At 32.4% G+C, this 11,634-nt stretch overlaps 2 protein-coding genes across 2 annotated transcripts; one reads left to right on the top strand and one right to left on the bottom strand.

The window, feature by feature from the left end:
• Positions 1–3,534: 3,534 nt before the first annotated feature.
• Positions 3,535–5,385, top strand: LOC131661806 (vignain-like). Its single transcript, XM_058931443.1, has 4 exons — positions 3,535–4,300; positions 4,481–4,716; positions 4,802–4,942; positions 5,057–5,385. Exons 1-4 carry the CDS (start codon positions 3,853–3,855, stop codon positions 5,318–5,320), a joined length of 1,089 nt encoding a protein of 362 aa, XP_058787426.1. The 5' UTR covers positions 3,535–3,852; the 3' UTR covers positions 5,321–5,385.
• Positions 5,386–5,659: 274 nt separating this feature from the next.
• On the bottom strand, positions 5,660–6,082 carry LOC131658273 (uncharacterized). The gene has a single exon (XM_058927585.1). It carries the CDS (start codon positions 6,080–6,082, stop codon positions 5,660–5,662), a length of 423 nt encoding a protein of 140 aa, XP_058783568.1.
• Between the last annotated feature and the right edge of the window lie 5,552 nt (positions 6,083–11,634).

Below are 11,634 nucleotides of genomic sequence, written 5' to 3'. Positions count from 1 at the left end.
AAATCCAAATGAGTTTTATTTGGTTAAATGGTTTCGACTATCTTATTAGTCGCGATGATTAACCTTTCTATTTTTCATACTTCAATTCATTATTCTTTTTAATCGAATCAATCGATTGCGAGGGGTAACGATACAAATTAAATCATACAAATTATTAAAAAATATCCTAATTCGTTATCAGTAATAATCAAATCAATTGATTAAAATTGGTAACGGTGCAACTTCAAATCTGTTAACTATGGCGATCGAATCTATTGATCGTTGCGGTTAATAGTGCAAAACTAAATCAGGGTTGTACGCCCAAACAAACATTCAAAATACACTAAACCACGATACTACAGGATTTTTATCCTGGGCAACTCAAAATGCCCTTTCAAATCAAATTCAAACTACGATAGGCCATTCAAAAAGCCTCAAAACCATCTCAAATCAAATTTCAATTCTAAGGCGTACAATCCTGTGCCCCGAACTACGTAGACTCTGATCCTCCATAAGGAGGTACGTAGGCACTTGGCAACAAGGCGAGTCCCCCACCCTAAAATCTCAATTTTCCCCCTTATTCATTTCCTTACCTTAATACTCTTAGCCATCAAACCTTTGCCTTAGATTCAAAGCCAATAGGAAAGGGTTGAGGGTGCCTAACACCTTCCCTCGACCTGAATATAGTAACTTACCCTGATCTCTATACTGCGTAGGGTTTCCTATTCGCCCTTCAGAATAGGTGGCGACTCTCTAAGTTAAAATTTTAGGCAGGTTGCTACAACTGGTTTTATCAAATTGAATTATTTTAAAACTGGTTGTAATTTATGAACTGATTTTTGAACCAATTATTTTTAAGATTATATTTTTTTTAAAAATGATTTTATATATATATATATATATATATATATATATATATATATATATATATATATATATATATATATATATATATATATATATAGGGACAGACCTATTATAAAGAGTTTGGGGCTGCTGCCCCCACTAAAACTTCAACCCTGATAACTATTGAATTGTTATATACCTATTAAAATAAAAAATTAAACTGAAGTACAAATATGCATTACAAAGAAACTGTAATCATATATATACATTCAACGTAAAACTAATTTTAAATATTTTCAATAAATTATTGGCTGAGTTGTTTATACAAATGAATTAGTTAAACAAATATATTGTTTGTTTTTAGATCAAAGCAATTGAATATAAAAAATAATTGTTGAAGATATGAAATTTAGATTAAAGCAATTGAATATAAAACATAATTAGAATGCATAACAGAAAATCGATAAAAATGTAGTTAAATGTGATTTTTAGGGCCTGTTTGAAAGGCTTTTTAAAAACTCTATTTTAGTTTTTGAAAATTTAAAAACTAAAAACTTGTTTGAATATAATATTTTACAAATGTGTTTTTAAAAACTCTTCACAATTTTTCAGTTTTTAAAAGCAAAAAACTGAAATGGCTAAATTGTGTTTTGATTTTTACTTTTCAGTTTTTAAAAACTAAAAACAAAAACTATTTCAAACAGGCCCTTAATATGTAGAAACATACTTATAAAGGTATTCAGTATTACATAAAGTTAAAACAAAATGTGAATGAGTCTATCAAAATTGAATTGAATTACTACATAGTCCAATTTTCTATTTGTAAGAAGAAAAAACAACATTGAAACAAAAAACTCATTCCAATCCAATATTTTTGAAAGATGTTACAGTGATATAAGGGAGATGAAATTGAAAAAACACACCGTCAGATATATTAAATTAATTAAAAAGATTGAAAAATCTTATTTATTTATTATGATTTTTGTTGAAATTTTGAAGAAAAAAATGATTTTTGACAAAAACAGTTTAGAATGGTTTAAACTGGTTTTTAAAATTCAATTTGGTTAATTGAATTGTTATAAATAAATGGTTCAGTTCATTAACCATTTAAATGGTTCGGTTTTTTATGGTGCAATGCAGTTCAGTTCTAGTATACCATTCAATTAACCATATTTTTAAACACCCCTACTAAATGGTATAGAGGTTAGAAAATTAAGTTTTTGTTCAATCATAGATGTAGAATATGGTGTTTCACTACTTAGTTTTCTTATCGAGTGATTGTGGATGCATACACACAATTAGTAGGTTTTATACCGAATTCATATGCAACATTAATTGATATAGAAGTTGTTGTGAAATCTATTGGGTTGTTATTCAACTAATTCATCATAAGCCATTGTTATTTAAAAAACAAAAAATAATTCATCATAACCCATAGACTTAGTAATAAATCTATCTTGTGTTGACACTAAGTGGTAATGGTGCGACTATTTCTCCCACTTTTTTTTGTTATTTTATTTGTCTTACAAAACAACACCTTAGAGTTAGAAGAGCCGTTGTAAATTGTAAAAAAGACATTTTGTATTTAACGTATTTATATTCCATTTTTAATAAGTATATATTTATATACTTAACAGAAATTTTTTTACACCTGGCCAATTGCAAAATTTAAAACCAATTAATAGCCATTATTTTAAATAAATACTAATTAATGATATTTTTATAACTTCTGTATACAATTAACATAATATTTACATATGCTATGTTTTAAAGAAAAATATATTATACTATTGTTTTACAAATTAAGAATTAAGGTTTGAACTCATTATCTCTCTCCAACTCACTTAAAAAAATTATTTGCAATTGAAAAAAAAAACTAGAGAGAAGGAGATAAATATTACAAAAATAAAATAAAATAAAATAGAGAAGTAAAGAGAAAAAAATGTTTTTTTGAAAAAGGAGCAAAATATTAAAAGAATATCAAAAAAAATGTTAACTATGGGCATTTGTTTCCATTTGATATTGTGATTAAATCAATTGCTTTTCCACTCATTCAAAAGTTATTTACAAAGTGATTATTTAAATGAGAGCATTGATAATGTAAAGGTAATGCGTTAATTTTTATATTATTATTTTTTAGTCAAATGAGAACTACTCCCTCCTACCTTATTTATAAGCAAAAATTATTTTTTTAGGTTTATTGAATAATGAATGTATCTGATCTTTTATCTAGACTAGATACATTCATTATTCAATAAATTTAATAAGAGAATCTTTGTTTATAAATTAGGCCGGATAAGTACTCTCTTAAAAAAATGTTTTGTGTGTACGTGACTTCCGGAAATGAAATTTTTTAATTTTTCTGAAAGCATTTGAATTTTTTTTAAAGGTGACTCTTTACCATTAAGACTTATTGAAACTAAGAAGAGCAATCTCTATGTTAAAAACCATTCCAAAAGAGGTTTCAATATTAAAAAATGAAAATAGATCGGTTCACTTTTTATGTATGATGTCACATCTTTTACAAACCCTTCCAAAAGAAATTGCGTCAGCTATAACTCATAGTAATATAACAACAACAGTGATTCAATTATTTGTAATACACAAAAGAAGTTCAAAACCAAACGCAATTGATCAAATTCCTCTCCCTTTCACCATGTTACTCATTAATGCAATAACGTAATCAGCATGCAACAGAAAGATGATTCTTCAAGCATACAATAACAAACACCTTTTCATCACTTTGATAATTCTTACAAAATAACAATAAAAATATCTTAAATTAATTTTCCTTGTTTTCCCTCATTGAACCCTTTGCTTCCATACATGAACAACACAATCTTATCCTATTATATCACATCCATCATTGCTCATTGTTGACTCCCTTAAGAAACCTTTTACTTCCTCACATTCTTTATTCTCCAATCAAATCCTCTATATAAATCATCCCTCGCTCATTTTCTGTTTCATCAAACTTCCATTCAATTAACAATTTACAAATTCCAAATTCCAAACAAAGAAAGAAACATGGCAATTAAAAAGCTATTGTTGATTGTTCTCTCCATTGCTCTGATTCTCGAAATATCCGAGAGCTTTGATTTCCAGGACAAAGATTTGTCCTCGGACGAAAGCCTATGGGACTTATACGAGCGATGGAGGAGTCACCACACGGTTTCTCGAAACCTCAGTGACAAGCACAAGCGATTTAACGTGTTCAAAACAAATGTGATGCATGTCCACAACACTAACAAGTTGGATAAGCCTTACAAGTTGAAACTTAACAAGTTTGCTGACTTGACCAACCATGAATTTAAGACTATTTATGCTGGATCAAAGGTTAATCACCATAGAATGTTCCGTGGAACATCACGTGGAAATGGAACATTCATGTATGAGAATTTTAACAAAGCTCCTACTTCCGTTGATTGGAGGAAGAAAGGCGCCGTCACTGATGTCAAGGATCAAGGCCAATGTGGTAAGTAATTGTATAGTTGTTATTTAGTTTCGCTAACAAGACCTTCTTAAGTTCTCGGAGGTCCTCAGCGTACATGTAAGATTCGCGACTACAAGGAATTTGTTTTCAAATGGTTATTATTGATTATTTTGTATTATATCTTTTAATGACATTGTTGTTTGTCACTAATGATTTGTATAGGTAGTTGCTGGGCTTTTTCAACGGTTGTAGCTGTTGAAGGAATTAACCAAATCAGGACAAATAAGCTAGTGGCCTTATCTGAACAAGAGCTTATAGATTGTGACACTGAACAAAATCAAGGATGCAATGGTGGACTAATGGAATATGCTTTTGAATACATCAAGCAGAAAGGTGGCTTAACAACAGAAAGCTATTACCCTTACACAGCAAATGATGGATCATGTGATACATCAAAGGTGAATATTATACTAAACTTTTATTAAAAAAATCCAATATAATTTTTCAGATGACTTTAAGATGCAAACGCCATTTATGTTGCAGGAGAATGTCCCAGCTGTGTCAATTGATGGCCATGAAACTGTTCCGGAAAACGACGAAGATGCATTGCTCAAAGCTGTTGCCAACCAGCCTGTTTCCGTGGCCATAGATGCCGGAGGATCTGATTTCCAGTTCTATTCTGAGGTAAATAAAGGAGTAGTGATATTATGAGGCACTTTTTAGCCTTAGCTTAATGTCAAAATTTTAGTATTCAATTTTGAAACTAATGTGTATTTTAAATTTGTATAATAATTACAGGGAGTATTTACTGGTGAATGTGGAAAAGAGCTAGATCATGGTGTAGCAATAGTGGGATACGGGGTAACTGTTGATGGAACTAATTACTGGATTGTGAGAAACTCATGGGGAGCTGAATGGGGAGAACAAGGTTATATCAGAATGGAAAGAAACGTATCTGACAAGGAGGGACTTTGTGGCATAGCTATGGAGGCTTCTTATCCAATAAAAAATTCCTCCGAAAATCCAAAAGGACCTTCATCATCTATTAAAGATGAACTTTAAATACTAGTTTCAAATAAAATTAAGTTGGATGTTGTTTATTAATGTAATGCAAATAGTATTACTACGTTATTGTAATATTTGAATCTTGGATTTGATGCTAAAGCATTATTTGGATATTTATGCTTATATTGCACAAAGAAATAAATCTTTCAATTTGATATAACATATATGACATCATCTGCAAGCATAATATATAGAGATAAGATCTATTTCTCCAAACAACCGACTCAGAAGTTACCAATTCTTATAAATTATGACTCAATTTCAATTGTTCAATAACAAATCCGATATGAAGGTTGAATTTAAACAATGCTAACTAACAACATATATGCTAACAATCTATAGCTTAGGAAAATGCTTAGGTGATATAGGGTGCAGTTTCTTCCTAACAACAGCACAAGATCGACCATCAATTAGTCTATGAAATTCAAGAGGGTTGAAGGTATCTTTAACATAACGTTCAATCTTCTGCTCATTGTCACCAAAGATGTTACATAGGGCACCCAAATAACCCCAAGGCAATTTTCCTGTTGATCGCATTGAATGTCCTACTTCCCGAAAAACGTCCCTGCAAACCATGCGACTCAGATCAAATGCTGAATGGTATCCTGGGACCGCATTCGGTGGTGGAGGTGGTGATGGATTTAGTTTCAGCCGGAGACAGTGCTCTACGGTGCTGGCTGTGGCAGGGATGCATGTCATCATGGCCAAAACAACTATCATAACAATGATTTTCTGTGAAAAAGACATTGAATGTGACATTGTTAATGTGTCTTCGTAGGTAAATGAATCCAGATCTAGTTCTTTATTATTTGGAAAGTTGTATTTGTTGCGTGTTGCATATTTATATAATTTCCCATGGTTTTTTTTGGGGTTATATTATTGTTTCTAATTTATTGGTAAACTTTTTTGAGTCTCTTACTCCTACTCCGTAAATAAAGTATATCTCAAAATTCAGGAGCGTTGAGGTAAGTTTAAGAGCATCTATAATTGAGACTGCTTTAGTTAATAGGACTCCAACTTATTATCTTTGCTATATATAGATACACTAAGCTGATATTGAATATTCATTTTTTTTTACAATAATAAATTAGGAATATTTTCATTTGTTATTGTGTAACATGGTATCCGTAGTGACATATCAGTTTGTTTTACCTTTAAAAATATATATTCTTCTTTGTATTTTCAAAAATGATTTTCATAAAAACGTCTTTTAAAATATTATAATTTTTTTTATATTCGTTTTAACTAAATTGAAAGATTAATTTTAGATATTTACAACATAAATTATTAAAGATCAAAACATGGTAGAAATTGTAATTTTTAAAAAAACTCTAAACAAATGGGCCCAACATGCAGAAAAAGTTGTAATAACAAACAATTAGAGTCGCGCCATGAAACATGGACTCTCCTCGAAGAGTAAAACTAAGTTTATCAATGTTTCTCTCCCTTAACCACCAACGACGGATCCCAATTTCGATCTCTAGAACCATGCAACAACATTGTGTATCATTTTCGTGCACGAGTTATAGAAGAATATTTAAGGCTTTAGATTTCCTTTGTGACCTTCAATCTCATCATTAAGGGGATTGATCTCTCCCCACATAATTCACTAATTTGAAGATCATATGGGATGAGCTCAAAAACCTTCACCCAACACCTTATTCATGTTCAATGCCCTGTATTTTCTTCATTTCCTCTCCCATTAGTCAGAAGTACAGTTGGTCTTATCTGAACTAACTTTGTCCATGTCACTTTCCTAATACTACCCGAGAAGATTTGATCAGAGCTCCCCCTAAATCTGAAACACCTCTCACTTTCACTCAAACACTCTCCTAAGTGCTTGGACAACTACAAAAATATAAGAATGATGAAACAATTACAACTCAAAACAAAACTCTATTCCTCTGAATATGAATGTCACTGGCGAATAGAATTTAACAACACAAAATTAAAAAAAAAAAAAACTCAACTAAAAACTTTCCTATAGAGTAAATATTTTTCCCAAAGTTCTGAGTCTTTATAAAGGCGATGAACTTCTTATATAAAAGCAATGATCCAGCTCCATAATCCCAACAGGGTTTCTTCATGAATTCAGGTGTTATCTCAAAAGTGCACAAACCAATCTCTCATTATAATGATTGAAAACATGATTGATTGATTCTTGAAAAAAATAAAAAAAAATTCAAATATCATTTTGATTAAACAAAACCAGATAAAAACTTTCTTATTCCAGGAAGTTCAGTTTCAACAATATCATGATTGTACACACAAGGAAACAAATCATTAATCCAAAAAACACAAGAGATTAATCTTTAATAATGTTGATTGCCAATCTTGATTTTTCACTTCTATACTTAATTTGAATCTCTTAATTATAATGAAGTCAATCTTGATGTAGTTGATTCAGATCATATTTTCCAAACAATGCATACATCAATTAGATTTTCATTATGAAGATTGAGATCCTTGATTGATCTTGAACAAATAAATCTCTTGATTAAATCAAATTCAATTTTATTTCCTTTAAACCAAAAACCACATAATCAATCAAACCTTTGATGGGATATAAAAAGAAATTAATCTCGTTAATCAAATAAATCAGTTCTGTCGGAACGTGTCCATGTTCCAATATGTTGAATTTAAGAATTCCTTAAGTCCCACATTGTTAGAATTTTTTTGTGATTGTGGGTTAATTGGAAAAATCTCTAAGTCCCACATTGTTTAGATTATAAATCTTGGCTAATTTACTTCACTATATAAGGAGTGCACATGTTTCATTTCAAAATACACAAAAAAAAAAAAATTGTTTTAAGTTTTTCCTTCCTCACTCTTATAACTTTGCGTCTTTCGAATTGTCGAAGCGTCAACGTCTCCCTCTTTCTTTCTGCTCGTTGAATTTTCCGAGTACTTTCTTGAATTCTCTTTAGAGAATTAGATATTCGAATCCTCTTTCTTTCTACTCGTTGAATTTTCCGAGTACTTTCTTGAATTCTCTTTAGAGAATTAGATATTCGAATGGTCTTAGTATCATCAGAGAGTGTATTTTTAGACCGATTATCCTGGAGATGGCGCGATAGTTTGATTGCTTTGCATAATTTTGTGCAGTGTCGCAAAACGTCTTAAAGAGAGTGACCTAATCTGCAACACGGCCCGATAATTTTTTTGGTGGCAAAAATTTTAAAACCATGAAACATCAAGTTCCAAATCTTTTAATAAATGCAAATCCAAATCTTTCAAATAATTAGCAATATGTTTTCGATAATAACCGATCAAATTCAAAAAATTGTGCATGCCTCTTTCACATTTATTGAGATAGGCCGGGCCTAGGTAATCCACCTACGTTTGGCCAAATGATCAATCACTTCTGCTAGTTAGCCACAAAACTATGTTGATGTAATGTTTGGATAACTCTATCTAAATGCTGCAAATGAGTATTTCTATTTTGACTATTCACCAAAATATCATCAATGAAAACCAAAACTAACTTACACAAAAAATCCTTCAACATCTCATTCATCAGTGTCTCAAAAGTCGCCATTTCATTTGTTGATCCCAACGAAATAACTAAGTTTTTTTAGTGTCCCTCATGTGTGAAAAAAGATACATTACGAACTTCAATCACTTCACTCATTTGTAATTGAATGTTGTCAGTTTGTCACAGCAACCAAATGTCATAACTCGACGGCCATCTTGACAATTGCATCACATGATAGTGATTTCTTGACTTGAAGGTTCGGCTCTAGATCGAATATCACGCCGGAGGCCACCAACAAAGTAACCCAGGAGTTGTTATTTCGGTAATCGTCCGCATCATGATGAATATAACTCATACTCAGCAATGTAACCTTCCACAGGTGGGGTCTGTTTCAAATCCTTCAGCACTTATAAAGGGTTCTCCAAGATTTCCACTCCAAATCTCACAATCAAAGCCTCATTAAAACTAGCCCAAGTTAGTTCCTCTACGAAATCCTTCCACAAATTGAACCAATGAATTGATAGAACATGTCGGACTCAACCATTGTAAGCCTCTCTTCGATTTTCGGTGGCATGAACAATAGCAGGTTTGACCGATGGATAGAACTGACAACACAAACATATGCATAATTTGATTTACTACCAATCCCTTGATAAATTATATGACAAAGTCAATAACAATACAGAGCATATGCTCCTCAAAGAGGTTAAGACATCTCCCTGTTCCCTGTAAAAAATTGACTGCTAGTTCTATTATACCGTTGTAACAATTTTGGACACTTTTAACACTATACTTCTACTGGTGGAAGACTTGCTTTAAAACAGCACAGAACACTTTTTACACTATACTTCCACTGGTGGATATCTTACTTTAAAACTGAACTTTTTACTTTCTTGTTGAAAATGAAAATACAAACAAATCTTTATATAGACCTAAAAGACTTCTGCTATACTAGGAAATTAAAGCAAATAAATACTCTTAATATGTCACTATCTCTTGGCTTTTCCACTACAAGAACTCTTGGCCTTTCAACTACAAGAGACTCTTTATTTTTCACTAACTTATCAATAAAATCCACTTAATAACATTAAAGTTTATTCAACAAAACTCCCCTGTAAACTTAAATGTTTCTTCTATCCATCATGCCTATCATTTTCTTGCCTCTGTCGAAAATTTCTTTTGATAATGGTTTTGTGAAAATATCTGCTGCTTGATCCTTGCTTGCTACATGCCTCAATTCGACACTTCCTTCCTTCACATGTTCTCGAATGAAGTGGAAGCGAACGTCGATGTGTTTGCTCCTTTCATGATTCACTGGATTCTTTGCTAACTCAATTGCTGACTTGTTATCCACTTGAATTATTGTTGCACCTACCTGCTTTAACTCCATTTTGCTTAACAATCTTCTAAGCCATATTGCATGACAAACGCACCAAGATGCTGCTATGTATTCAGCTTCACATGTCGAGAGTGTTACTATCGGTTGCTTCTTAGAAAGCCAAGTGAATGCAGTGTTTCCCATAAAGAACACATATCCTGAGGTGTTTTTCCGATCGTCTACATCTCCACACCAATCGCTGTCGGAATAACCAATCAACTTGTAATCTTCTGCTCTTGAATAAAACATTCCAAGTGACACAGTTCCTTGGATGTATCGAAGGATTCTTTTCAATGCCTTCCAATGTGTATATACTGGTTCCTCCATGAAACGACTTACAATTCCGACACTAAGCGAAAGATCTGGCCTTGTACATGTGAGATATTGAAGACTTCCTACCAAACTTCGATATTTGCTTGCTTCAATGCGTTCTCCTCCATAAAATTTCGACAACTTTTCACCTGGTTCCATTGGCGTCGAAATCGAATTACAGTTTTCCATCTTATATTTTTTCAAGATTTCTTTTGCATATTTCTCATGTGAAATGAAAATTCCAGTTTCTTCTTGTCGGACCTCCAGACCAAGAAAGAATCTCATCAAGCCCAAATTTGTCATCTCAAATTCCCGTGTCATTGTGCCCTTGAATTCTTCTATCATCTGACTGTTGTTACTCAAGAAAATTAGATCATCGACATAGAGAGCAACGGGTAACAAATTACCTCCATTCTTCTTTACATACAGAGCATGTTCGTAAGGACATTGCTTGAAACTATTCTCTTTGAAGTATGTATCAATTCGTGTATTCCATGCTCGCGGTGCTTGCTTCAACCCATAAAGTGCCTTTTTCAACTTTAGCACTTTTTCTTCTTTTCCAACTTTCATGTATCCGGGTGGTTGTTCGATGTAAACTTCTTCTTCGAGCACACCATTTAGAAATGTTGTCTTGACATCCGTTTGAAATATCGGCCATTTGAATTGAGCAGCTTGTGAGATAAGTAATCGAATTGTCTCCATTCTTGCAACAGGAGCAAATACTTCGTCATAATCAATTCCAGCTTTCTGTTTGTATCCCTTCGCAACAAGCCGCGCTATATACCGTTCTATTTCGCCTTGAGCATTCATCTTTTTCTTGAATACCCACTTCACACCGATGGGCTGACTTCCTTTTGGTAATTCTGCTAGTTCCCATGTGTTGTTAAGTTCAATGGCCTTAATCTCTTCGTTCATGGCAGTTTTCCATTTTTCGTCTCGCATCGCCTCTTCGAGGCTAATGTTTTCAGTATCTGCCAAAAGACATACAAGATGCACCTCTTCTGCTGTATCAGACAAATCCTGCAGACTTCGCATTCTAGGTTGTAGAGGTTCATCTTCATTGTCAGAATCTTCAAGGTCAGATGAAGTGCTTGTCGGTACAGCGACTGATGTTTCTCCAACTTCGACGATAACTTTTGTCGAATT

The sequence above is a fragment of the Vicia villosa genome, linkage group LG3 (genome assembly GCF_029867415.1).
Source record: "Vicia villosa cultivar HV-30 ecotype Madison, WI linkage group LG3, Vvil1.0, whole genome shotgun sequence".
In the NCBI taxonomy this organism is placed as follows: Eukaryota; Viridiplantae; Streptophyta; class Magnoliopsida; order Fabales; family Fabaceae; genus Vicia; species Vicia villosa.
Note: the sequence above shows the minus strand (reverse complement) of the source record. Positions and strands in the feature narration are given on the sequence as shown.

What these genes read in the sequence shown, in the direction of transcription:
- LOC131658273 (XM_058927585.1), bottom strand. Translation starts at nt 6,082, where the DNA reads ATGTCACATTCAATGTCTTTTTCACAGAAAATCATTGTTATGATAGTT.
- LOC131661806 (XM_058931443.1), top strand. Translation starts at nt 3,853, where the DNA reads ATGGCAATTAAAAAGCTATTGTTGATTGTTCTCTCCATTGCTCTGATT. An exon ending in GATCATGTGATACATCAAAG is followed by an intron (nt 4,717 to 4,801) that starts GTGAATATTATA and finishes TTTATGTTGCAG; the next exon opens with GAGAATGTCCCAGCTGTGTC. An exon ending in ATTTCCAGTTCTATTCTGAG is followed by an intron (nt 4,943 to 5,056) that starts GTAAATAAAGGA and finishes TAATAATTACAG; the next exon opens with GGAGTATTTACTGGTGAATG.